Source organism: Atractosteus spatula, chromosome 5, assembly GCF_055471065.1.
Source record: "Atractosteus spatula isolate fAtrSpa1 chromosome 5, fAtrSpa1.hap1, whole genome shotgun sequence".
Lineage (NCBI taxonomy): Eukaryota > Metazoa > Chordata > Actinopteri > Semionotiformes > Lepisosteidae > Atractosteus > Atractosteus spatula.
In genome coordinates, this window is record NC_142710.1 from 64,083,218 (window position 1) to 64,111,052 (window position 27,835).

Below are 27,835 nucleotides of genomic sequence, written 5' to 3' on the forward strand. Positions count from 1 at the left end.
GTCTCTGTCCTGCCTCGGTTGTCAGGATTTCTGAAAGGGGTGAGTAGTTGGACCCCTGTGCGAAGCCGTGAGGAAGGTAGTACCAGCAAAAGTAAATCCAAGATTCCAAATCCAAGTCGTTAGGCGAGAGCGAATTCAAAAGTAGGAGAACCAGGTGGAGTAATCAAGGAGTCGGGTCGGGAATAGTAGAGGGCACAAGAGAAAGCTGTGGAAGACTTCTCAATAGTGAGCGTAGGTAAGCCGGTGAAGAGCGTTTCAATATTGAAGAGGGAGAGACGCGGTTGGATAATTAGTTCCTGGATGAACGTGTGTGGAGTTTGGTACACGTGGGAATGCCAGGGCGCTTTCGGGAGAAGGTACGAGTCGTGACGTCGGTAAATCAAGCTGTCCAGTTTCCTGTCTAGGGAGGTTTTTGATAACACACTCAACGGACAGGAAGAGAATTCCCACACTTCCTCTGGCGAGAGCAAACCCAAAACAGCTCAGACCTGTTCAAATGTGCATTTCCTACTGATCAGTATGTTATCATTGACCAAGTAAGCAAGATGGGCCCATTCAACTCAATCTCTTTTGCAGTCTTTCTCATTCTTATTAGGTATTGCTTCCCACACTCCATTACCCCCATTGCAACCACAGCTGAAGGTGACCCTGCTAGCAAATTTAGGTGAAACTGTGCTGTAAATATTTCTCTTAATCTTGTGGACTACATACTGCGCGCTGTCCCAGATATTCCTGCTGCACACAAAGGGCCATTCCACTATTCACCAGGGAAGGATACCTAATGTTGTAGCCAGCGAGTGTACAAAACAGTAGCTTGTACTCCTTAATGATGGTACTCCACATGGAAACCTCAGTTCTCAAGTTTCAATTTAGACATCATGGGTTTTTTACTTAATTAATTTTATGTATGTGGAGAATCCAGAAAACAAAATCACACATGCAGGAGGCACAAGTGTAATTGTATTGCAGATATTGATACTTTATTTTATTTGATCAATCTTACTACTTCTGATGAGCTCAAATCACTACTAGTATAAAGAAATAATTTCTTTTTTTACTGCCCCACAGAATATACCAATATAAACTGACTCGTGAGTTTATTCTTGCATTTGGGGATACAAAAGTGAGATACAAATTCCATCCATCCTTTGTCAGAAAGCTGTTTATTCCCTGTAAGGGTCTCAGGCTAGGTTCTGGATTGTCATAAATCCAAGCCATGGTCATACACCCAAGTCCAACACACACAAGCACACATCAATTACCCTATTCTGCACATCTGTGGAAGACAGGTGGGAACCAGGGAAGCCAGCAAAAACCCACACTGAGCATGACAAGAACATGCAAACTCCACACAGAAGTAGTCTACACCAAAATCAAACCCAGGACTCGAGAGTGGAAAGAAAGCAGCATTTACCACCACACCACTATGCTACCCTGGGATACAAATGTTAATATCTTAATATACCGAAAAGATGGACTTTTATCAATAACACATACTTTTTAATCACCAACATCTGTTGTAAACTAGAAGCCTCTATGAAAACCAATTTCAGAGTGCACAGCACAGCACACCATTTTATCAGCTCAAAAGAAATATTTATGCATGCTGTCCATACAATGTAACAATGAAGACTGCGGTGAGCAAGACAAGATTGTGATCTCTGCATGGATATGTTGCACGCTTACATTACTGTAGTCAATACAGTGTGAGAAAGTGAATGCAAAAGCTCTGTCGGTGCGGTTTAGTTTTTTATCACCTGTCTCTGAGGCATCTCCCCCTGACTCCCAGGCAAATTAACAAATCCGCTGAGTCAAAATACCACTCACGTGATCCAGCGGGTTTGCAGCTCCTAAATACCCAATGAGCTCTGTTACTTTCCCCACCCCTCCCCCCAAATCCCCCCTTCCAAATTCCGCAGGAACGTCAGCAATCCCACGAATATGGGTCTCAGAGATCCTAGTCAGGGTGCCACTGCAGTGCGTGTTCTGTAGATCGGCCATCATCTCCCGACCCCTGGATGCATACTGGACCAGTTGTGTGACCCTGTTTGGGCCACCTTTGAAGCCCCCAGGAGGCTGCGTCACAGTATCGGACTTGTCCTGCTATAAGTCTCCAGCAGGCCACACACTATTTCAATGTAACCCACATGCCTTTGAAAGTGTTAACATTTTAATACTGCATACCAGCATCTCTTATCTCCCTTCCATTCAAAACAGCTGCGTTTTACATTAGGACTCTTCACGTTTCATGCTTTGGGGATCCTTAAACATATGCTAAGTCCCTCTTAAGCCACAGCTCATGAAATGCACTATTCATGCCAGAAATGTCACCTGTTTCTTATATGCCTTTGGACATACCTACTCTTTTCCTTCCTATTATCTCTCCCAGAAGAGTCTCTTGTACAGTCAGTCACCAGGGCTGCAAATACACTTTCTAAGTCTCTTGCTCTCTTTGTCAGTCTCTCAAAGGTGTTAAAAATTAAATTCAGGTGTTGTTACAAAAGAAACTGAATTAACACCAGATGCTGTTTTGACGTTATGGCCATTTTCCCTAACATGAACACATTGTCCAGGTTTTAAGAATAAAGTCCGCTCATTAACAGAACTGAGCAATATCAAAGAGGCTATTTGGAGGAACTGAGAGAGTAATCAACTGCTCCACCTGGTAACTTTGAAAGGTAGTAAAAACATGTCACTTCCCAGAGAAGCTTGCAGCAAAGCAAGTACTTGGGGTGACTTTAAAATATTAGACAGCTTTTGAGGTTCTTATTACAGTGTTCTCATTTCATTTTCACTGTCACTGACAATGACAAAATTAATTTAAGCTGCAAAAGACTCAAACACATCTCTGCTCTAGCCTGCCACACAATGAGCTAATTTAGAGTTAAAACTACAGGACTGCCAACTACAAACAAATGATGAACCTTGATGTGAGTAAGGGTGGGATTTTTCCTGTGTGAAACGTACCCTTCGGTGACATGCATTAAGCTCAGCAAAATAATGATTGAAGGTGATCCCAGCACGTTGTTTCGAAGGAGGCTTAATTATGTTTGGAAGCCATTGTTTAAACAAACCTCTGATTAACGAAAGAAGCATGGCTATGACTAATTAAGGGCTCATGAAAATGTTCATACAATCTCCTATGACAGGATGCCTTTAGAAAGTAACTGAATACCTTGAAGTTTGTGTGTTGACCAGCAAACTGGGCAACAGCCTGTGGAACCCAAATAAAAAAAAATGATGACTCGTATGGTTTTATTCTACCAATAAATATTTTCAAAAGGGAAAAAAACAAACAAAAAAAACAAATCATCACATTTACTTCATGCTGTCCAGTGTCAAAGATGACCTAAGTTAATTTATCTCACGGGAAAATTGCTTCTCATCTCTGAACAGAAAAGTGACCTTCATCGTGTTCATGCACACAGAAATCCATAATCTCCTTATTCTTCTGGAATACCATTTTTTTTTCTGTGCAAAGGAGGGAGAGTTCTCTTTGCCAACTTATTCAATACAAAATAATTGGGAGTCTTAACTGGAGTTCCATTTAAGTCAACAGTTATGCAATACCTAATTAATCAGGCTCTATCTGAAGGCTATGAGGTGTGGATGGATTGTGAAATGGGTCTTATGTCTTCTGCTTTTATTATTCACCTTCTAGTGGGAGAAAAGTGAACAAATTCCTCCTGCACGTACAGTATATGTACAGACTTTGATTTACAGAATGTTTGTTGCTGCATTTTTGTAAGTAAACGTAGCCGAATCCATTAATTTTAATTAAAGATGGAACAGATTACTGCATTGGTGACTTGGTTTATGTAATAATACCATCACAGAATTCCAGCTAAAAATGAAACTGTTAGCCTTTTAATCTCTGCTGGCATGACAGTCTATAAAGAAATGCAGGCATTGCTTTACAGGTCTGCACACAGCAATGAACCCTCTAGAAAAAAGTCATAGTTCACTCAGGTGTAATTATGCTCTTTTCCTTTAAATTTAAAGACATCAAACAGATGGCTCAACACTGACGTGCAAAGCAATCATTCATTATCCAGAAGACTATTATTTTGAGCAAGTGGAAGTTCTGATGGCATTTTTTTTATTTATTATTGCTCCCTTTCAAACCGTAAATATCACAGGCATGTAAGGTGCTCAGACACAATGCACACATTGCAAGAACTCCACAGGCACTGGGTTCAGAAGAGCACCAGTGCTTTTTTAACGACAACGTTAGAAGCAGGTAAGGCTAGGCAATTGCACAGTGAAGCAATCACTATATCACTCCAAAATGCATTACTTAATTACGTGATTTCACAAGGTGACTCCTCTGCAAAGGTCATTCTGGGTCTGCAAAGCCTGCACTGCCCCACACATTCTAGTGTATTCTGTGAGCGAGCACTGTTGACTGTAAGCAACTGACATGTGGCTGTCCATCCCTCATTCCTGCTGTTTTGCACAATTAAGTCCTGTTCTGTGCAGAACAGAATTAGATACTTTTTCTGGTAACAAAATCAGGGGCAGAGTTTTTGGTTCTTCTTCTGGTAGGGAAGAGTAAGAGTTTGAGCAACAGAGACACTTTAATTTAAGGACAGACAAAATTTGCCAAGTGGATTGTCGTCATTCAAGCAGTTTTTATTTTTTAAATAAGGCAAGAAGCCTTTAATGAGATTTATTAAATATCAAAGCACAGTGAACCCAAAGTTTTAATAAGATGCTGTCTTAAGGGGCCAGTAATTTTTTTATTAGGTAAAACAACTACTAAAAAGGCTGGACATTTGTGTTATAAATATCTGATGATTACAGATATGGGTTTACAGACTTTAAAAAAGGCAAATGTGTTTGTTATCATGGAGAAAACAGCTGTCTTGCTAAGCATGGCTCCTTTTTTTTACTAACATAGAACTAACAATGTCGCAATTCTGCAAACATGACTTCTGAGAGAATGTGAACAGATTAGTCATTCTCTACTCACGCTCTTTATGTACTGTACTCCTACAATTTGTATTCAATGTGTCACAGCCTAACGACAACCTCTTCAACAGCGTTTCACAAATGATTCATCGCGTAATTCCGAGGTTCCACAGAGACACCTGGTCCTAACAAAGCAGGGCAGTAGATTTAACGGAGATGTCACTTTCTCCAACCTGCAGAGTTGCTAAGGGCTTACTCAGATAAAAAGGTCCCTATTGTCTGCCTTTGAAACATTGTGTCCCAACATGTCTCTCAAAAGCACTCATTCTGCTGAACAAATCAACATACTAGGAGAATGGCAACCCCAAAATAATAGTCAGACATTATCTCACCACATTTTCACTGACTCAAAAGTCTATAATGTTTTGCCTCCCACTGTGCCTGACATGACGCTTTAGGGTCTTCTTTAATTTTGATGTCACTGCAAGGCTCTGTACAACACAGGAGGAGCTGCACAGTCATGCACCAAAAACAAACTGCACTCTTCCTACAGCCATGCCTGGGGTTCACGTACTGTATAAGAGCCTGTGTTAAAGTTGCTGAAAGAAATAGCATCATAACTTTTTTCATTCACTTGTAGAAATAGGCTATTGGCTGAAATTAGCATATACAGTAGATTTTCGCATTTTTTTTGAATTTTTAAACCTGCTTAATGCAACTAAATTACAGTATTTTAATCTGTCGATGGGTGTAAAAATTGATGACAGATGGTATACTGATTATTTGAAAACATGTCAAGTCAGCTACCCAGATCGGGTTATTCCTTAAACTTTAACAGATCTTAATCAAGCATTTGCCCAGTTTCTTTATTATCATATAAGAAAATAAATATAATTCATAAAAATAATCTGATATATAATACAAAATAAATCATTTATTTTTTGGCATATCAAAATTCCTCTTATAGATAGTGCCTTAAAGTTTTTTTTTCCTGGAATGGATGTAAAAATGTGCTTGTCCATTTTCTCCTTTTCAATTCATATCAACTTTCAATATAGCAGGAGGTAAAAATGAGTGACTAATTGACAATATTGCATTTCAAACTTGGAATAGTTCACACAACTGCAGGTCACATTCCCAAAGACATTAGGATCCACTCCTACAATGCACTGCATACAGTAGACACGTAAGCACAAGAGCAAGAAAGACTTCCTTACTTTTGTTTAACATTCTCGCCAGTTTGGTATCATTGTTACTTGTCAGATGTGCACAGTGCAAAATGCATTTTTGCAGACTTCTGCCTGACATTATTCTTATAGACCAGTACCTAGTCAACACCCAGCATTTTGTACTGTTTTTCAAGCATAGTTTAATCAATAACTCTACTATGCTTCCGGAATAATGAAATGGATCCTACACGTTTGATCTTGGTAAACCCAGTTTTCCTCTTTGGGGTAGACTTAAAATTGAGGGGTCAGAGTTCTACCTCATAGAAGCAAGGAACAACATGTTGGCTTATGAGACATCAAATACCTGACACCTAGAGACACTGTAATTTAGAGCTTTCATGTACACATGGGAAGCAGGAAGTTTGGAAAACCAATCATGGCAATAGGCCCTTCCTATACTCTGTATCATATTTACTTTATGATTAATGACTTGGAACACCTGTAAAACATTTCTGTAAGCTAACTTACCGAGTATTTGAGTTTATCTTAAATTCGTACCTATGTAAACTCTTTAAACACGGTCCTTAGTTCACTAAGTTTATGTTATCCATGTCAGTGGCTTTAAAAAATATATTCAGTCCTTACAAAGATCTACTTGTGTCCATTTTTTTCTAATGGAAGGTTGTGAATTCAAATCAGAAACGTTTAAAAGCTCCAGATGTTTTTTTGGACTCTGAATTCATGACCATACCAGTTAAGTACAGACTTTTTAAAAAAACAAACAAACAAACATGTATTTCTTGGCATGTACTTTCAGGGACAAAATAATGAAAATACATTCAACGAAATGTAATAAAAGGGGAAAAGATAGTTATTGGAAAACAGAAAGCTTGCCTTCAGAATTGCTACATTAATCAGATCATCACAAGAGAAGCCCTCTATGCATTGTGAGGATTTTTATTTTACAGTCACCATTGTGTATCTATGTTTAGCTGTCACAGAACATACAGTACATAGACATTATCTTCATCTAAACTATCTATAAATATCTATAGTTTTAAAGCACACCAACTATTTCACTTTATCACAATCTATTTTTTTCCAGACATCTTTCACATATATACAGTAGGTGCCCTATTCTCCACACAGACTGTACAGTATATCAACCACATACATTATGCATATTGATTAAATAAATAAATGTTACATAGGACACACAAAAAAAATCAGGAAGGAAACAATTAAGTTGAATAAACTGAGCAATGAAATCACAGGAAATGACAAGACGTGGAGGAGCCAGGCAGTAGATTTAACGAGATCATGGGCATGTTTATGTTAATTAAAGAGGGTATAATCAAGGTCAGTCATTGACTACGATAGTCCAGCTTTTGTTCTAATGTCCCTAGGCTCGTGCCCTTTTCAAGAGCAAGGCAGGCCCACTGGAGCAGTCATTAACAACAGTACAAAACTTGTAAAACCAACACAGAAACACACCACAACTCTCTCAAGAAGAGTAAAGGAAGACAGCTTGCAGCCCGGATTGTCTACTTGTCTACATCCTGTGTACATTGGGATTGCCTCAAGTCTACCTCCAGATAAGGAGACTCCCAAATCTGGCTAATTAAGGTCATCAAGCAAAAAAAAAAGAAAAGAGAAGAGGACCCCGCACTGAGAGCAGGTTCAGAGGTCACACACTGATATCCATTCTGCTTCGCTCACATGTGGATCTAAGAAGGAGACCTTATAAACTGAACAAAAAAAACACAAGGGAGGCACAAGCCAGTGCTGCAGAATGTGTTTAAAATACACAGGAATAATGACAAAATAGATTTTAAAAACACCCCAGGGGAGTAAGGATGGAAACTCCTTCAGGCTTCAAAAGAGCAGGGTTATTCAGTTTCATGCTCTAAAGGCCATCTCTCACTGTTCAATGGCAATGGGTGTTGACAGCAATATTCTGTTAGGAGGCCAGCAAAAAGTCTGGTAACTCCTAAGTTCTATGGGGGGTGAACTCATAAGAGTGGTCACAGGGCGGAGTAGCTTAAGACCAAATTGTTTTTGTAATTTATATTCTATACAGTATGTATGACAAGCATCGTGCTGGGAACTAGAGGAAAGAGCCCCCATGTAGAAAAGCAAAAGTCATTTTTTAAACAAGATTATTGTTTAAAACGGACAGCTTTTAATATGTTAAAAGGCTCTGAAAAGCATGAAAGCGTTTTGCTTGCCAGGGCTTTTAAAAATGAGTTTTCTGCGTTCTTTTTTTAAGAGCCATTAAAAATTCTTCACTGATGTCGGGATAAGGAGGTTTCTGGGAAAAAAAAACAAAACAGAATAACCCAGAGATTATAAATTCCTTGTACTGTATCCAACTGGCATACACCTTGTCAATCCAAACTGCAGCTGACTGCTTTAGATTCACCTTTTTGGACCTCTTTTTATTCAGAAATAAATGTCATTATTTAAGGAAGCACAGCACAGGCCTTGATAAGCAATACAAGTTCTGTGATGATCTGAAACCTAGTGGGGCTCTGCTATTATTTATCAAGCAAGCCACAATCTTAAAGGTCCCAATTATTTTCCAGTTTTCTAGAAATAAAACTTATGATTTAGGTTAAAGGCTTTTTTATTATTGTAATATATAATTTCTCCAAAAATATTTTAATCAATAAGGAAAGAATCCAGCCGTGCCATTTAATTTCCCTGAAAAATACAAGCTAGGAAATGTTTTGGAATAAGAAGATTTTATTTCAGCATTATTCAATCGACCACGTTTATGCTTGCTGATGAGAATTATGAAAACATGATATGGAAATTAGAACAGATCTCAGTGAGTCAGCTACAGTACATGCTTTCTAGCTCAAGCTGTTTGATGTTTGGTATTAGTGTACCATTCTTGAGGGAAATTTTTTTTTTGGGGGGGAGGAGAAACAAAAAAGCTTTTAGAGGAGATTTCAAAAGCAAAAATGTCATATCACGAGGTTGAGGGCTGTAACATAGGAGCACTATTAGAAAGCAAATCCTGGACAGTTCAAACAGCTCAGACTTCTGGAGTCTCCAAGCAGTGAGGTCAGAGAAATAAGGTCAAGCACAGCATGGCACTGCACTGGTAACCAGATTAGTGGATTGTCACATCCCAAGTGTTAATCCCTATTAATAGAAATTCTACCCATTAGCGTTTTAGTCCACTCCAGATCTTGCATGCATTCGCAAATAAAACAATATTCTATTAAGCAACGTTAAAGGCTGCCTTTCCACACAACACAGCGAGGATCGACTACACAGTGCCTCTTTAAATGTCACAATTAATTAATTGAAAGACCTGTCATTGAACACAGAAGGGGGCAGAGAGGAAAAAAAGCCTTAAGAAAAAAATTGTGGCTGTGACTAATAAACATTAAATAGACATAGAGGATCTTGTAGCAATTAGGTTTATGGAGACAACAAGGATAAAAGGTCAAACTAAATATTTATCTCATTTGTGGTGGTGAATCACTGAATTTGATTAACCTTCTAAGAAGAGCCATTATTTCCTTTCTTGCTGTTACGAAACCCAGCTAAAATTTGGTGTACAAAAGAAAAGAAATCTTGTTAAACACACATTAAAGGCTATGCAGTATTAAGTGTCCTTGAACATGAACTTAAATGGACCCCAAATTATTCTTCGTCTTCATTGTCATTGTTTTTTTAAATACCACAGAAATCAATTGCTTTTCCATGACAGATTTAATTACCTTAAATGAAAAAATTACTTTTCAGTGGCTTTTGTTAAGAGATACTTTGGGAGGTTAACAGCAAAGCAAGGTTTTCAGTTGTCAAAGCTAGTAGATCAACGCCTACTCTTCTGCGAAAACATACAAAGGTTTGACTCGTATACAAGAACTGAAAGACGATTTTATTTTTCTCAAACAACAGCCTATCAAGTCTCACATATTCAGCAAAGTAATACATGAGAAGCAAGAAATCCCAAAAGGCAGTCAACAGTAGTGAGGAGGCTTCCTGGCCATTAGTCTTCAGCCCTTGTTGCTGTTTTTGTTTTTTTTGGCCAGCTACTGTTATCACCACCAGTGCGCTGCTTCTACAACAGACATGCTTTGTCATTGTCACATCCTGTGGTGGCCAAAACATGTCAAGGAGAAAAGGCATAAAACAACCAGATGAGGTCAGCAGCCCATAGAGACAGGGTTCGTTTCAAACCCCCTTCAATGGAGACAGACCAGGACAGCATCAGTGCGTAGGTATCGTTATCGGAGGTAATAAACAGTGACATGAGGAGACTTACAGACGTGAACAAATACACCCGTACCTTATTGTCTTACAAATGCTGTTTTTAATGAAAACTCAATATTACAGAGCATGTGAATTGTTACCCACATGTCGAATAACGAAAGCTAACTTCAAAATTACGGAGAGGCGATGCGGAGAAGCATTTCAAAACCACCGCCAAATCGACAGTGCTCATCACATCCCACTAACTAGTATGGGTGAGAGCCGGCCCGGAGTGGCAGGACAGACACGTGTGATTCAGTTCAGCGCGTCTTGCTTCAAGCGTTGTTCACTATTGTGTGTGCTCTTACATTCTATGCAAGAAGGTGTGTGGTTTAGACTTTATTATGGACCCTACAGGTGTTAAGAAAATGAAAATTGTGACTGGGTGTGTAATTACACAAAACGCAAATGAAGTGGTTACTACAGTATACAGTACTGTACTTAGGCATGATTTATGATGTCTTACTAGGCAAGCAGTGTTGTTTTATTACTAAAAACACAAACCACAATATGATGTTAGCAATTATTGGTGTTTCTTTTGTCATTTTTTGGTGAAAAAAGTAAAAGCAGGGGTGATATTTTGGGGATCCTTAAGGGACTGTAAATTTCCCCCCAAAAATGGAAATATTTTTTCGTTTTACAAATGCTTGCTATATGAACGGGTTTCTGGGAACAAATTCCGTTTGCCGAAAGGGGTACGGGTGTGCTTTGTTGTTTTTTTTTGGGGGGGGGGTATGCAGCACTCTATTAACATAACTGGTCAAAATGGCAAAGGACTGACATATAATTACTGTAAAGCTAAACCATAAATTTCCTAGAAGACCATCTTTGTCAGACATGGCTCCAGCCTCTTTCACTGTGATGCCAATGTAATACGACATTGAAAACGTGAAAAGAGGACAAGTACATTTGATACCCATGGTAATTTATACCACAAAGACAATAAATTTGTTTCTCATAATGTTAGGTTCAGCGAGATCTTGTTTATCCAAGGAATTTGATTTTAATGTTTGTTCCATGACAACTGACTAATACTTGTTTTGTTTATAGCCCGAGTTCCTTAAAAGATCGATGGTTACCAGTTTTAGGATTTAAAAGCTTGACAGTTTTGGCAGAAGCAAGCAGTTAAGTCAGTTTTTCTTTTCTTTTTGGCCACAGGGGTTTTTCAGAGTGTCTTTGGTCCCACTTTGCTGCCATTTTCGAGACGGGAAAGGGTTAAACTCAAACCTTCACACATGTGTCACCGAACAGAATACAGGCCAAATACTGTATGTACACAGCTGGTGTGAAAGAGTAAAGATGAATTGGGCTTGATTCCAGCACACAACGTTTTTTTTTTTTCACTGCGTAATGACTTACCTTTTTTTGAAGGACATTAATCTTCCTCTCCTTCACTTCGAGCATGTCTTTCATATCCCTAATCTCTCCAGCCAAGGTCCCCTTCTCCTCCGTAAGGTCCTGCAGTTGTTTTGTTTTTTTGTTAAGAAATGATTCCTTTTCTTCTAGCCGGAGTCTCAGGGCGTCAACCTGAAAAAAAAAGAGTAGAGACAAATACACCATTTTATTTCCCAGTCAAATTTAGATCAACGTCATTTTCGTTAGCTTTACTGCCACCCATTGCAATCTGTCCATTGTAATCATGAACCAGCTCTCTTTTCACTAGAGGGACCAACTGCTGAGCCTTTTGGCAGCCAGCTCGACCTCATGAGTTTGCGTGTTTATGCATAACCTATTAACACAGGGTCAATGCAGACACATATACTGTAGTTCATTACAGTACATATTACTGGGCGGAGCGCTGGCACAGTGGCTAGGGATCTGTGCCTGTGGCTGGAAGGTTGCCAGTTCAAATCCCACGGCTGGCAGAGGAATCCTACTCCGTTGGGCCCCTGAGCAACGCCCTTAACCCCAACTGTTCCAGGGGTGCTGTACAATGGCTGACCCTGCGTTCTGACCCCAAGCTTCTCTCCCTGTCTGTGTGTCTCATGGAGAGCAAGTTGGGGTCTGCGAAAAGACGAATTCCTAATGCAAGAAATTGTATATGGCCAATAAAGTGATCTTATCTTATATTACTTACAGTGACACAGTTTATACATCCATCCATTCATTTTCTAACTGCCTTTTCCAATACAGGGTCGCGGGGGGTGCCGGAGACTATACCAGTAAGCACAGCTTATACAATAATTATGATGAACAGCAGCCATTCTGCACCGGCAGCATCACAGGCCCAGCTGATCAAGTGAAAAAGCGAGAAATTGCCTCACCAGTTGAATTAAGGGGACTCTGAAGGCAAGATTAAGCTCGCCCAGAGTGGAATTTAGCCAAGACACCAGGGTAGTCCAAACCAAGGACTAAACCAAGTAGTCAGAACATCATTTTAACGTTTCATTTGCACAATGACACATCCGAAATAGGTGTGGAAGGTTCTGGTCCACCTACTGGTCCACAAAAACCACTTCTAGCAGCACCCAGATTTCCTTAGAGGTCTCCCATCCCTGTACTGACCAAGCCCAGCTTGCTTAAGCATCTGAGATCTGAAAATATCAGACTAGAAGGTGGCAAAGCTTTTGTCAATGTACTGTACATTTACAGTATATGTACTGTACATCAAATTAATTGTGGGTAAGAATATTCATATTAATCAATACTCTTTATCTAATCGCAATGCTACAGGAAACCAAACTTCTCATTGTACATTTTTGCACATACTGTACAAAAATGTACAAGTTAGAAGCCACAGGCAGCTGTTTCATCCGTATTAGAGCTTGTTAGCTTGAAAAGGCTAACTTAACCACTGGTACAGACATATTTAATGTCCAATCACAACAATACAGGAGATGAAATGCTCTCATGACTGCTCTTAACTCCCACCATAGCACAGAAAGGTATAGCTTTTAATATATACTGTACTTAGATGAATAAGATAACATTGTGAAACAAGGCCACTACAACATAATTAATGTCCATAATCATAAATTGGATTATATGCCACTAAAACAAAAGGGGAAGTGGTGTATTAGATCAGTTTTGTTTTAGTTACAGTAAGTAACTAATACAGTAAGTTACAGTAATTCAAGTGGGAAAAGTCAAAGGAATGCATACTGTATCCTAACGAATATTATGAATTCGGAAAATTATTTTCACATACACAGTCTTAAAGTTTTAAAACTCTGGAATTGAATCAAACACTTCAGGTCATTAACACTCATCAGATTTTATAATAATCAGAAGTGTCATACAGTATGTTTAGACAAACCTCATGAACAGACTTTGCTCTAGGTAGGACAAGCAAAAACAAATGGTTCTGAAAACCCCAAAAGAGATACAGGCTTAGCCGAGAGGATTTCGCCTGACACAATACTGCTAGCATTACATGAAAGATTATTCAACCATTAATCTTTTGATGGAGGAGCTGCAGAAAAGCTTTTATTTCCCCCACTCAATGTAAAAATACAGCATTATTAAAACCATTTGTGAAATGCAACAAAAATGAGTAAAATAACAGATTTGCTGGACATTATGGCTCTGAATACCACACATAGCATTGAGGAATGTTAAGCTCTTCGTCTTTCCCTGCTAGTGGCACAGAAAGTCCTGAAACCCTATTAAATTGCAAGGCAAACTTTGAATCTTTGGTGTCCAGTGACAAAGTCTGACAAACAAGAAGTAAGCCTAGCCTTAAAGCTAGGAGATCTATTTTCTCTCAGATGTTATACTGTATGCTTGCCGCTGTTGTTAATGGGCCTGACAAATCAGAAGCAGGAGGAATAATAATTTCAGAAATAAAACAATTAAAAGTATTCTGCGTCAGTAAGATATGGAAGTTAAATTGTATATGGAAGAGGTGTCATTCTGTGTAGAAAAGAAACAGAAGTCACTAAGCGGAGATCATTGAACGTCACACCTAAAGGGAAACATGCCAATTCTGTTTTTTTAAACACGTTAGGATATCTCAAGAGCTAAATGAGCCCTTTGTTACCCACTAAACCTGGTATGTGTTTCACTGTTCATCCTGATTACAGTAATAATTAAACAGATTTGGGGTGTCTGCTTAATGGGACACTTCAGAGAGGATGTGGCACTTTGTAATCCTCTGTCATTTTGCATGGCACAGCTTAGACTGTATGCTTTCCAGAAAAACGAGGAAACCCAAAGGGACTCCTTCCACATACAGTATATATATATACATACAGTATATTGATTTTTATCTGATTGCAAAAAAAGTAATTTCATTGTTTTCCTATTGTCTTCTATTGGGATTAAAATATAATGCATAAAAAATTGATATTACTGTTGAACAATAAATCTATAATCCATAACTAAATACTGTAGATCTTGCAAAAGTGATTGTGTGTACTGATGTCGCACAGAACATCCACATTCACATATGCTACCGAACATGACCACAGTTTTTTTATGTGACACCACAAAACACCGACAACTTGTTGAACAAAACGAGAGATGAAACTTCTGTCACCATTCTGGTCCGTTTTCCAAATAAGTCATGGGAAACGGTTTTCTGTTGTTGTTGGAAGTCGCCCTCAACCACTGCTATGGTATCTCCAACAGCAAAGAGACCAATGAGCACCCAAAGAGCTCACAGAAACAAGATCATCACCCAAGATCTATAGTTACAGAAACAGCCACCTCAAGACAAAACACACATACAGTAACAAAGCTCTTGGGCCAGGGCAGGTTTCAATGCACCACCTTACATCACACTATTGAATCATTCACCTGGAACACTGTCACACAATATGATGCAGCTTGGTGATAGACCAGACAGGCAGCTATTGAGACACCCAACTACGGTTAAATTAGAAGACTGGAAAGAATATCTGGAGCAGCTGCAGGCCAGCTGCTAGAATGTTCATCCTGACGGCATCTCCTCTTGTATTTCTGCAGCTGACTCTCCTTGACTCGGCATGGAAGAATTCAGTCCTTGGGGCAAAAAAACCCATTTAATGAACCTGTGTCACACAGTCCTGCGAGCACTTACAGAAAACAAGGAAGACAGGGGAACTTCTGATGCTTTTGAGCATGCCCTGGGGAAACACCATTGCAGCTTCAGTTGAAGCCTGTTAACATTTATTTTAAATGCAGTGTCTTTTATAATGTATCACAGGGTGTGCAAAAACTTTTAAAGCTATTTTTTCTCTTTAAGACAATCACAAAAAAATATAATTAGAACAGTGCTTAATGGCGTTTACATTTTGGGATCAACATTTTGGAAATCTAGAAAACAGTATACAGAAAACATACTGTAGCATCAAATAGTAAATTATACTGTACTAATGTGCGTCTCTTGTGGCTTATTGAATTTATACTCTCACGTGTACTATACAGGCATATACAGTAGACGCAGTCTGGTTTAAGATGATAATTCCATTTTTTTCTGTTTAGAAAACTTAATCTGGATTCTTGCAACAGATCACTGATTACAAAATGTAATCACCAAACCAGTCAAATCTAAAATGTCTGGTAGACTGAAAGCAAGACAGTCTGGTAGCAAAAACAGCAGGGCTTTTGTGTTTGTTTTTTTTTAAGTTGATCAATGCTCAACGTTTCTAACATAATTAGAGAACAGTGACTCCCATTAAAAAGACATTGAAAGTTCATGGAGTTTTAATCGTACCATACTGTTATAATACCTTTTCCTGGGGGAGATTTGTTAATTGCATCATCCTTTACGGCTGTTGCAATTCTCAAATGGCTGCTAAAGAGGAAAAGAAGAAACACACACAATCCTGCTTCAGGTTATTTTTGGTGAAAGTCCCATCTTTTTAACGCTGTAATGGCTTAAAACAATAGACACAATGGCACACAAAACATCCTCTAGCAGTGCGGGGCACATTTAGCATGATCTGTTTGACATCAGGTTGCACATTCCTTTTTGCAATTAAAACGGTTGATTGGTTATCCCCTGTAGCAAAAAAGGAGTTACACTCCCTGGTCCAATCCATTTCACACAGTCATAATTGCACTGAGGCGTACACAGTATAGAAGCATTAAAAATAATACCATCTACTGCACGAAAAACACAAAAGTGATGCCTTTCCAGCTTTTCACTCAGCACCACATAATTTTAAAAAGAGTCCTTGATACATTTTCAAGATTTTGTGGTTGCAAAACTATTAATTCTTGGCAAAGATTTTTAAATACACTTTTTTCGAGGGGGGCAAGATTATAACAGCCAAATCATATTCCGAATTTCGGTTCCAGAAGTACAGCGGAGCCTCTTTCTGCAGGAGTAGAAAAACGTATTTTATCCTTTTTCTCCTTCCAGTTTGTTAATGAACGCTTTGGCAAAGACCCATCAACCTTATAAAACCTGGAATGGGCCTTCACCAGACAATAAACAAGTCTCTTTGGCAAGCCAACGACAGTAATAAACAGAGCGGACTGAAACGAAGATGGGTTTACAAAGTTGACAAAATATGAAGAGTCCAGCCTTTTCATGTCTTTGTGTCATTCCTGCTGCACACTGTAAATCCTGCCGCTCATGGTACATTGTGTTACCTCCTCATTTAAGCTGTCGGGTGTTTGTACAGGTGTGTCCCCTTGAGTATGTTCCTGCAGGGCTCTGCTTCCTTTTCTAAGCTGCGCGTTTGAGTATTAATGGTATATTAACACTACGCCATATTAATGCTCAAATGTGCAGCTTAAACGATTAGCACCGGAGAGATCTCGTTTCTTTTTAAGTACTTTTCCACAGCATGAAATAAGGTCCCACCGAATAAAACTATCAATAGCAGGAACATGCATATGTCTCCCTTTTTGCAACAGCATCAACCTTTTAAAGAGAGAAGCAGAAAAGTAGTACTTTTTTATAAACTACAGAACAAAAACCATGTTCAGCCGTAAGGAATCGAATAACTCTCGGAAAGTCCTAATGTCTCTTTGGATGCCTTGCAAACTTTTTTTTGTCTCCTTACAATATCAATTTGTTTCAGTATGCCTAAATGCAACTTAAAGAAAGCAACTTCATCGCTCCATCTCCTAACTTCTTCATCTAGTTGAGAGATGCGGGAAGCCACGGTCTACCAGCAGGGGGCAAGGCGGAACATACCCTGGACAGGAGGCCAGTCCATCACAGCAATTGAATTTAAGAATTGAATTTAACATGTGAAGTGCATTAAAATTGGGTGCAGAGCTAAACTCCCCAGTAAAATTGCTTATATTGGCTTGTCTTAAATCTTAAGTTTTTCAGACCAGTTATTTAAAAATGTTGCTATTAAAATCAGCGAAACTCTCGATTTCAATTTCAAGATCGATTACATGGAGCAATAGAGTGTCCGGGTCGCCTGCATTTGTAATTGCTTGTTGCCATCGTTGGCATCACTGAGGTAGTTACTCCACGGAGTAAGAGATGTTGAAGCACGTGAACAGATGCCAGTGTCTGTGGATCTTTACTAGTACACAGCCCTGGTGAGCTACACACAACGTCCTGTTTTACAATGCAAATAAAAGTGCGATTAGTCCACCGATTTCTCCTCATAATTAATATTGTTCCTCTTAGCTTCTGAATTTTTTATTTTAGACATTGAGAGCCCTTAGAAGATTAAGATAACTTTTACTCAGTGATACAGTACATGAGGACAGAAACAGTGGAAACACTTAATCCTCCTCAAGTCCTTTGGCTCATGTCCACTTTCAGTAAATGGCATACGGCACTCATTAAAACATCTTTTAATACTACAGCATGGCTCGGGAATAAATCATTTCACTTAGCATCGGCAGGAAATGTCAGCCAACAGAATGATTTTAAAACTTTTTTTTGTTTGCTGTTGGAGCAATACAGCATTTTCCTGTATACATTACACACAAACAGAGATGAGACTTATTCTTCAAACTTCAAAGTCCTGCAGATGGCTTGATTAAGCACTTGAAGTAAAAACAATGGCATTTTTTTTGCTTCCAGAAAGCTGAGTGTTTGAAGAATGCCTAGAATTTAAAGATTCATTTTCCTTTTCTTTCTTGGTAAAAGCGTATTCCAACTTTGTACTTAAATTAGCGGCACCTCAGTGTGCTTCTTTAAACGAACTTCATCTCAGGCATCTCTAGCTGGGGACACATTAAAAATCACATCTAAAATGCAAAAGAAAAGGCACATGCACATTAAGTATGACTTAATTCAAATTTTGAGACATCTTTATGAGGCAGTGGGATCCTCATTCATTTAGTTTTTAGTGAACTACATTACAATTTCAGCTGATAATAGCCTTCACTTCAGTTCTTCTACTTGCACATCAATTTTAAATCTCCTGCTGTCTATAGTTGATTAGAATCAAATTTCCAAGCTGTAGATATGTTTTGGCTGTTGCTCCTGTTTGGGTTTCTCTGAATAAATTGATATAATCCATCAGAAGTATGATATAATGCATTCTAGCTTGGGGTACGCACACGAGAAGTTTGGAGAAGAACAAAATATTGTTCTGTCTCGAGACATACCCTAACAATTCTTTCTTGAATCAAAATTCCATGTAGCTTCCAAGAAATGTCCCCAAGAACTTTTCCAGATACCTGTAGATATGTCAGCAGTTCAGGTCTTTCTGAAACTCGTGGTAAAACTTGTGGTAAAACAACCACAAACAGGACAGCTGCCTTCTGTGCAAACTTCATTTTCACAAAATAACCTATCACCTGCCACAGAGGAAGACGCTCTTCCAGAAGACACCATTAGTGTGGTTGTGAGTGTTGTGTACGATTTAAAAAATGCTTTGACATGTAATGAAAGATGCAACATACTGTACAACAAAGGTGAAATTCATTAGCTCACTCATGATGTTCAAATGGCACTAATGATGGGCACAGAAGTTGTATTAAAACAACAAATGATGCCCTGTGGAGCTACAACCATCTATTATTAATGGTGCAGGCTTTCTTTGAATTCAGCAATTCAAAGTAAAATGCCTGTAATATTGGAGAACCCAAATCTGACCCAGCAATTCATTCCATATGTTTAACAGATAAAAAGGACGTCGTTAGCTGCCTTGCCTTGGCTTGAATATGCGTGTTTAATTAGACTTAATTACGTACAGTACATGGACAGAGCAAGGAAGAAACACCTACTAGAAGAGACTGGTTTATCAACCCCTGCTAACAGCTATTAAGTGAAGTGATGAAAGTGCCCCAGGTAACAAGCAATACAGTGCAACATGCATGGCTGCCTTCTCTCCAGCAGATGTGTTGAATAAAGAGTGTTACTAGGTAGTCTGGAATTTAAATTAATCATGCTATTAACACTTTTTCTCCTGGAACCTGGTATAATAAAACAAACAAGCAAACTGCTTTTATTGTTTATTTAAGTACCAGGCAAAGTGTTTTCGTTTCTTTAGTCGGTTGCAAGTCTTTTGGAATTACGGAGAGTAACATGAGTAATTACTCAATATCAGACTGATAAAAACTATATAAATAACATGGTATTATAAATTACAGTATAGTCATACTGTATATTCTTGGTTCTGTATAACACATACTTTGTGTTTCACATTTTCAGCTTTTATTTTACAAAGACATATTTTACCTCCGGTTAAAATGCAATTAGTATGTGTGCTTGATCCCTGTGTCAAAAATGTATTTCCTTCTGAGATGTTTTTTCGTTTTTATCCGCCTTGATTAAGATAACAGTGTTGATAATTGCACATTATATACATCCCTGTTCTGTTGATTATATTGAAAACTGTTCTGTTGAAAAACAGTTTTGCTGGATATCTCAAACAACTAACTGGAGACAAATACACACCCATTTGCAAATATATCAGTTAATGAACTGTAAAAATGAAATGAAAGTCAAACAAGCTACAGGATTAGTGATCAGTGCCCGATAAGGCAAAACCCTTGGCAGTGTTATTCAGTAAAAGCAAACCATTCTTATTTTGGAATTAGCTTAGTGCTTTAAAGTGGGAAATAAAATCACACAAAGTCTAATTTAAAACACTGTTACTTGATGAAAAACAAACACTACTGTATACTGTAAGTGTGGGACACTGTGAATACTGCAGTTATACTGTAGGTTTCAAGGCGCCGTAAACCACAAAGGTCCTAAGAAAGTCTTAACCAAAAGTTATTTGCTGCACAAAGCAAAGCTGCATTCCATGTGTTCTGTAATGAATAGGAGAATGTTACACTGAGTAAACTACGCATTCTGTCACAAAGTCCTCACTCTAATATCAGCAAGGGTGTCAGGCAGAGTGAAAAAGGGCTCAGCTGACAAACTGGCCCAGGAAAGATTTTATTTCAGTCAAGAAACGTCTTTGCTTGATCAAATGACCTCACTGTTCATCTGTTGTAATAGTTACTCATCTTGTTCTTATAAAAATAAGAACAAAAATAATGAAGCAATGTACAGTAGATCACAACAGCTCATGCAGCTATCTTTCAATTCTTGAAATTATGCAGTATACTTTGGTAAGATAGCCACAAGTGCATATACTGCATGCATGTGTATTGTGATTCTCTGCTTTACGAACACTAACTGTAGCTGTTGATGTAATTTATTAATTTATACTATAAGCTTTGGTATAATTGAGAGTAACTATAACAGGAAGCATGCCTTTTCAGAGTCAATGTTGTTCAGCACTATAATGATACTTGCAAATTCAAAACACTTAAGGCCAATTTCAAGAAATGTCAATCAGTTACTGCAATTTCCAGGTTTTGGATCAGTGCACCTAGAGTCCCAAATAATACCTCTTAAATAAATTGCTATGTTTGTGCCAGACATACTGTAATACGCTAAGCATGAAAGCTTGCAATCTCTCATAAGATTCATTCAAACCTCTTTTGTCCCAGACAGCAGGAATAAAGAATGGATAGACAATTCAGGTTATTGGAATTGGCTATTGTTTGTCTTTTAGGTTCTCCTTCTCTGTTATTGCCATTAGAACTGCCTTTTTGATCATACATGACCTTCCATTACAGAGCTGGGTGCTCCAAGGTCAATTTTCAGTACTGAGTTTTTATCTTCCTGACAGGCTCTTAAAATGGAGCTTAAAAGGATAGCCAAAATATTGTTTTTATCATTATTAATTTTACAGACATGGCCTTATAAAGTCAGGTTATTAGGAAGAACAAGTATGGAAGAATAAAAAAAAACGAAGGATTAACCTCAACAGCTTGATTTTTAGGAGGACTGGTCTTGTATTCGTACTGACACTGGAAATCATTTCACTGCATTAAAAAAAGGCAAGCTTTACTTGAATGCACAGAACAGTAAAACACTAACATGGAATGGACAGAATGACATGTCTTCTCACAAATCCTGATTTCCTACTGTAGGCCCTACAATAGAAAATGAAATTCCGTTTGTTCTCTGTAGTAACATTTAACATACTGTATACAATTATACAAGACAGTAGATATTTTAAAATAAAAAACTGAACACTGCAGAAAACAATAGTGAAATCCCCGTCAGACTTACGCAACAACATCAATTAAAGATTTACCAAAGCTTGCCCAATCTGAGAAAAAACAGGAAAGGAGCACTGACAATTATTCGGGCTATATATGGCCATTCGATGACAAAATCTTGTTTTCCTTTTATAGGCTTAGACTGCTACCCACTGATGTTGATAATGGTTCATGACCTAACGGCCTTTTGAGAATATTAACTTGAAAGCATGAGACTGATAGCTTTTTTTCTTGGAATCTACAGTATCTGTTGTAAAGAGGCAGGAAATAATGCCAATGCCTTCAGCTTACATGCCCATTTCAAATGTCTCTTGCAGACATGATGTCACAAATGAGATTCAGCTCTGAGCCAGAATGCTATTCCCTTGCAATGAGGATAATGGAGACAGATCTTACTAATTAAGGCAGCCTAACTCTGTACAGATCAGAACAGTTTTACCATCACAAGATACGGTAATTCATCCACATTACACTTACTGCACAACAGACAACAAGATTCCCGTAGCTATGTTAATTTTGTGATTTATGTTGCATCACTTATTGAACGCAGAGGGTGGGTGTATTCGTGTTCTTTTATGAAACACCACCAGGAGTTTCCCAAGCATAGCACTTAAATATCTGAAAAAAAAATGAGCATGCAGGTTAAACAGAAAGGCCATTAAACTAATGATTCATCATGGCACATACTGTAAACAAAGATCACTCCCTAGAATAAAAAGGTATTATGCTACAGTATCTAATTTTTCCTTCTTTACTGGAAGCCAGGGAGCTACCTTATCCACTTCGAGGTTAATTTATGGGTTAATAGGTTAGTGCCGGATGGATCTGAGCTACGTCAAGTCTAGCCCCTCCATCAAAAACCAAGCAACATTATGCAATATGCTAACAGCACTGGCTTACACTCATGCATTACCAACAGCTTACACCTTAACATGGAAGATAACCTCAGTTTCGATGATTTAGGCTTAGCAATTTCAGTTTATTATGCCTTGATCATCTGCATTTCTTAAGAAAAGGCTATGCCTAGATCATAATGCAGCTGGTTACCAAGAGATACTGTATGTCGCAACATTGATTGCCATTACCATTTTTTAATCATTGACATGCCTAAACACAGAAATGCCATTTCAGCCATTCAGGGCGCATGACTCAACAAAGTCACATAAGGCCTTTTTAAAACAAAATGATTTAAAGACTAGATAACAGAGAAAAAAAAACGATTTCATCTGGGGCAGGACGAGTTGCCAAGTTCTGCAGAAGCTGAATTCCATTAGCACAAGAAGATTAAACCACTGCTTTTACATCATAAAGGTTTTTGTCAAATTTTCCAAGTGGCAATTACCACAAGATATTTATTGTGTCATTTATCATCATTATCCCAAGAAGTGGGGAAAAATACATGCAACATTTCTTTTATCGGTAGGTTCGGACAGTATGAGATTATTCTGTAATTATTTCCAATATTTGGGGCCAGTCACCACATCCCGTTTTGGGGTTTTGAATTCATCGTAAAGAAATTAAACACATCCTTGGTTATTTACCCATTAGCACTTGTGCTTGCAGCTTGCAGAATGATTAGAAAGACAGGTGCTCCATCATGCACAATCATCACTCCCCTCTGGGATTTTCAAAAATTAAAAGGCTATACAGTACATGAAGCATTTAAGAGCTGTAGCACAGCTTCTCCTAAAGTGGAATGCATATATATATTTATAGTGGCTCTGTTACAGTGGTGCATCACGGCATTAACAAAGAGCTTTTTCCAGTATGTTCATATTGCTTTTGGCACCTATTCTCTTTCCTCACAGCAGCCATTGGACAAAGTGGCTCATCTGGTCCCTGCAGAGGTTTCCTCCTAAACAAATAATATTACTCTACCCTCCGACTTGCCCACAGTCTTCAGTTCTGACTCACATCCATAAAAAGAGAACAAAGGAGAGAGGCAAGACATTGATGTCTTATTCTCTAAACCCTAATCGAGCATGGCATTATAGCTGGCTGTTTAGCCAAAGAATTGTATTCTCCTTTTTTCAATATACTGTATGTCTTTACATTCTTAGGAATCACCAACCCAATCATTCACCAAAATGCTGCATGCGTACATTGGAGTCACATATTAGGAGCTATGTTTGTATTTACAGAACTTAAAAATACTATTAAAGTATACTTGTTAAACCTGTCCTATTGCTGTTCCAAATGATGTTTTTTACACTGCTGAGTTATTGATCCTATTATGGTGGGTGGGGGTGGTGAGAGTTACTTCAGGGAACAAAAAACAAAAAAAAAATGTGGAATACCTATTGTTCTAAACTAAGGTTGATCAGATTTTTAAAAATTCTCATACAACTGCTTGTGATTAAATTTTAAAACAGCATCTTTTTGCTCTGTTTTCTCTTCTACAGTATGTGACCTGGGTAAAGGCATACATCACTGTCAGTTTATCTAAGGAGGTACATCATGAATTAATGAGTTTTCCTATCAGTTCAATAAATAAGTGCTGAGGCCCTCAGGCAGTGAAGACTTCCTATTTGCTGCTGTTTTTAGACAATTTTTTTCTTTTATTCGTAATGGAAATTATCACAGAATATAAGCATGCCAAGCTAGCATGAATGTGTATACAGTCTCCCCACAACTGTATGTGAAGAAATATAAAATTGCAACAATGAGGTCACTGTAGGTATATTGTATTTCAGTTTTTTTCAGTTTTATTTTTGCATGGGAAAATGTAAATGGTGCATGTTGACTATGGTGAATAGCATAGCATTTTTTTCATTGTAGTCATATTTCCTAAAACCTGATCAGTTTTAGAAATTAAAATATTTGTACTTTAAAGGGGTATGTGAATAAAGAACAGAATTATCTTAAATGATTTCCCATGCCAATTAGCTTCAGAATGGTTGGCAACTTTTTTTTAAGAGTACAGCTGAATGCGATACACGGCAATCACAATAATGAAAATAATCAGGTTTAGGAGGATGCTGTTGGATTTGTAAAAATGTTCCCACACTTTGCACAGACTGCTCTGTCCACAGTTTAGTACTGTAAAGTATATTTGTCTGTGTGCCCTGTGGGCCTAGTACAGTATCTGAAAAGTTGTACATCACATATTCTGTACACATAAAAGTATTCATACGGTATAAAAAAAGAAAAAGAAAAAGAAACCAAAATGATACTCAGTTAATCTTTTTTTTAACTATTTCTTTATTTTATTAGGTACTGTAAGTCAATTGATAAAACATTCTGATTTGCAAGGACCCTGAGACTTATTTATTTGGCAGAGCATTTTTCTAGGAGAATTTGAGTACAGTACCTTGCTCAAGAGTACAACACTGGTCCACCTGAGAACTGAAGTCTAACTGGAAATTAGGTCAGAGCACCAACCTTTACTCCACATGTATCCCTTTTAAAATTATTACAAGTTATAAGCAAACAATTTGCAAAAGCATTTGCAACTCCAATCTATAATCTGACTCATTATTTCCTACCACAAAATGAAGGTATCTATTTCTCTCTCAACTTGGTAATAATACCTACTATTCAATATGTGGAGATAACAAAGGTAATCCTTTCTTCTATATTTCAAGAAATGTCTCATACTGCATAAATAGTCTATACTGTCTAAACTGTTTAAATAGTTTACTGATTTCACATTAAACAGAACAGTGAGTCTCACATAATTGAGGAGGTGCATTTCATAAGCAAAAATAACTCCAGGGCTTCTGAGCAACCTTCAAAATCTACCGAAAAGAATTCCGAAGAAATTTCAGAATCATGAATGCCCTGCGAAATATCCCATTTCTCATATTGTCAAATCTAACCATCTCTGAACCAGCTGACAAATTTAATAAACTTACACAACGTTTCACAAATCTTACCATTGTTTTATGGCTAGTTTCCTACTATACAGTATCTAAGTCAGTAAGTTAATGTTTTTTTTAAAAAAAATAATAATTAAGCACTCATATCGATCTCTTTTGCACAGTTAGAAAAGCATTAGAAGGTGGTTAAAATAAACCTTTAGAGAAATGCATTCATTTTTATTGGACAAATAAAGTTAATTTACTTTTTTGCTTTTGCCCTGCAAACAGCTCATTAACTTTAATTAAAAGTGCGAGTCAGAGTAAAAGTGTCATGAAGGGGTGCTGGGAGAGACTGCAAAAGAACGGCCCTGCAAACATCAATACCAATTTCCATGGAGGACTCCGGGGCAGTTAGAATTTTCTCCCTACAGCAACAAAGGAGGACAAAAACTGGGGAAATTGCTACCACATGTCAACAAAAAAGTGATGCACACTTAGCTTTCCTTCATTTACAGGAGCCCTTGGGCAAAGAAAAATAAAATTGAGTTGCTACCATGGTCCACCCTGAAGACGCTGTCTGTTACAGACAGGCGTAGACCTCTCCCTAGGCCCTCCTGAGCAGAAGTAAGCACCCTTATGGTGATTGAACCACTGCACTTTTGCGTAATTGCTTCAAATACACAGTCTGCAAAACCAATCTGGGACTGCCTTTTCAATGTAGTTTCCAACTGCCTTTTCCCCCAAGTCATCGGCTCTCCTTACAATGTACACTAAACCACCTCTCTTACGAAAAAAACGACAAGTAGATGTGTATTTATGATCTTCGGTTCCTTTAAAATGTATGTTCCATCAACACCCTCGATGTTTTACTGTATATGCGGTAGTTCTGTAGGAACTGTCTACAGAAAGTCTGTTTCAGAAAAATCCAAAAGAATGAGTAATACAGAATGCTCATTTTATTCATGTTTTAAGAACAATAATACTAGCTATTTTTAACATCACAGACTGAATGTGCTTTAAAAGACTCAGGAAGCTTTTTTACAGAATGGCACACAAGGCAGATTTGTGTGTAGTGTGTTCATTTATCTTTTGAAACACCAATAAAATGCTAATGGCCGGATATTCGGTGCTGTCAAGTTTGGAACTAGATGCACTAAAATGCAGGGAATGTATGAAGAAAAAAAGACACCCGGACAATGAAGCCTGCCTTTGATGTTTATATGGAGCCCCCTGTAATAACATGTCAGAAAACCCCTTGCATGGTCCATGTTCAATTTCAGCTGTCTGAACATCTATGCATGCATTTACGACAGCATTGCAACCTTTTAGCCTGATACCATCACATCTCTGTTGTTAAGCAGGGCTCGGCATGGTCTTCACCGTGATGGGAGACCTTCGAGGAAAATCGGCTTCCTCCATTCAGTGGCATTAGTGAACCTGTAAGTGACACTGTCCCCTCTGGACCAGCATTTCTAAACCAGTGCCCCACTGCAGTATGGTAACTGACGCAGTGAAATGTAGATGAAACTTTATGTTCCTAAATCCTCATCCTAAACTCGACTGTTATAATATTCCCAATAAGAGGTCACCAGGCACTTCTCCACCTGGCTTGCTGTGTAGTGAAGCTATGGGCACAGAATGGCTGCCACTCATCACTCAGGTGGGTTCTGCATTTCAGCGGTGGATGAATTGTGAATCTTCCCATGAAGTACTTTGGGATAAAGGGTGCTTTATACTGTAGAAGCAAGCAGTCATTATTATCACACACAGGTAAAGGCTCATTCTACGCTGAAAGGCAAAGAAAAGAAAGCCACTATATTTCGGCTTCGGATCCTTCTTCAGCTGTGAGGGCAAAAGGGGACGTAGCATATAAATAAGGTGAAGGAGAACAAAATACAGAGCATGTCAGAAGGGACAGGGACAAGGGAGGAAAATGGCAACAAAGCAGGTGAACATGAGTGCCCAAAGAGGAGAGAGAGGAGGAGATCAGGAGGAGAGGTGTGGAAAGCCAAAATCTGCAAATGATTTAGAAGGTCTTAGAAGGAGATGAGTCTGTCACTGAGAGAAGGGGGAAGGTGTGATCTACGTTTCAGGATAATTTTGGTTTCAGATGTCTTTCTGCAATAGGAGTGCCAAAACCCCCGTGTGAGGATGCAGACAGGGAGATCAGAAAGACTGTGACCATTAGAGGTTTTAGCAGGGAACTATCAGTTTGGAGAAATCTTTGATCCTCACAGCTCTGACATGTTCTCTGAAACAGTCAGCCAGTCTTCC

The 27,835-nt window shown here is 38.3% G+C and overlaps 1 protein-coding gene across 1 annotated transcript in view; it reads right to left on the reverse strand.

Annotated features, from left to right (window-relative positions):
• Positions 1-27,835, reverse strand: part of LOC148835458 (ERC protein 2) — a 303,333-nt gene that overhangs the window by 198,491 nt on the left and 77,007 nt on the right. The window contains exon 8 of the mRNA XM_088916570.1: positions 11,709-11,876. Coding sequence (XP_088772696.1) covers positions 11,709-11,876 — 168 coding nt within the window. The remainder of the gene's footprint in view (positions 1-11,708; positions 11,877-27,835) is intronic.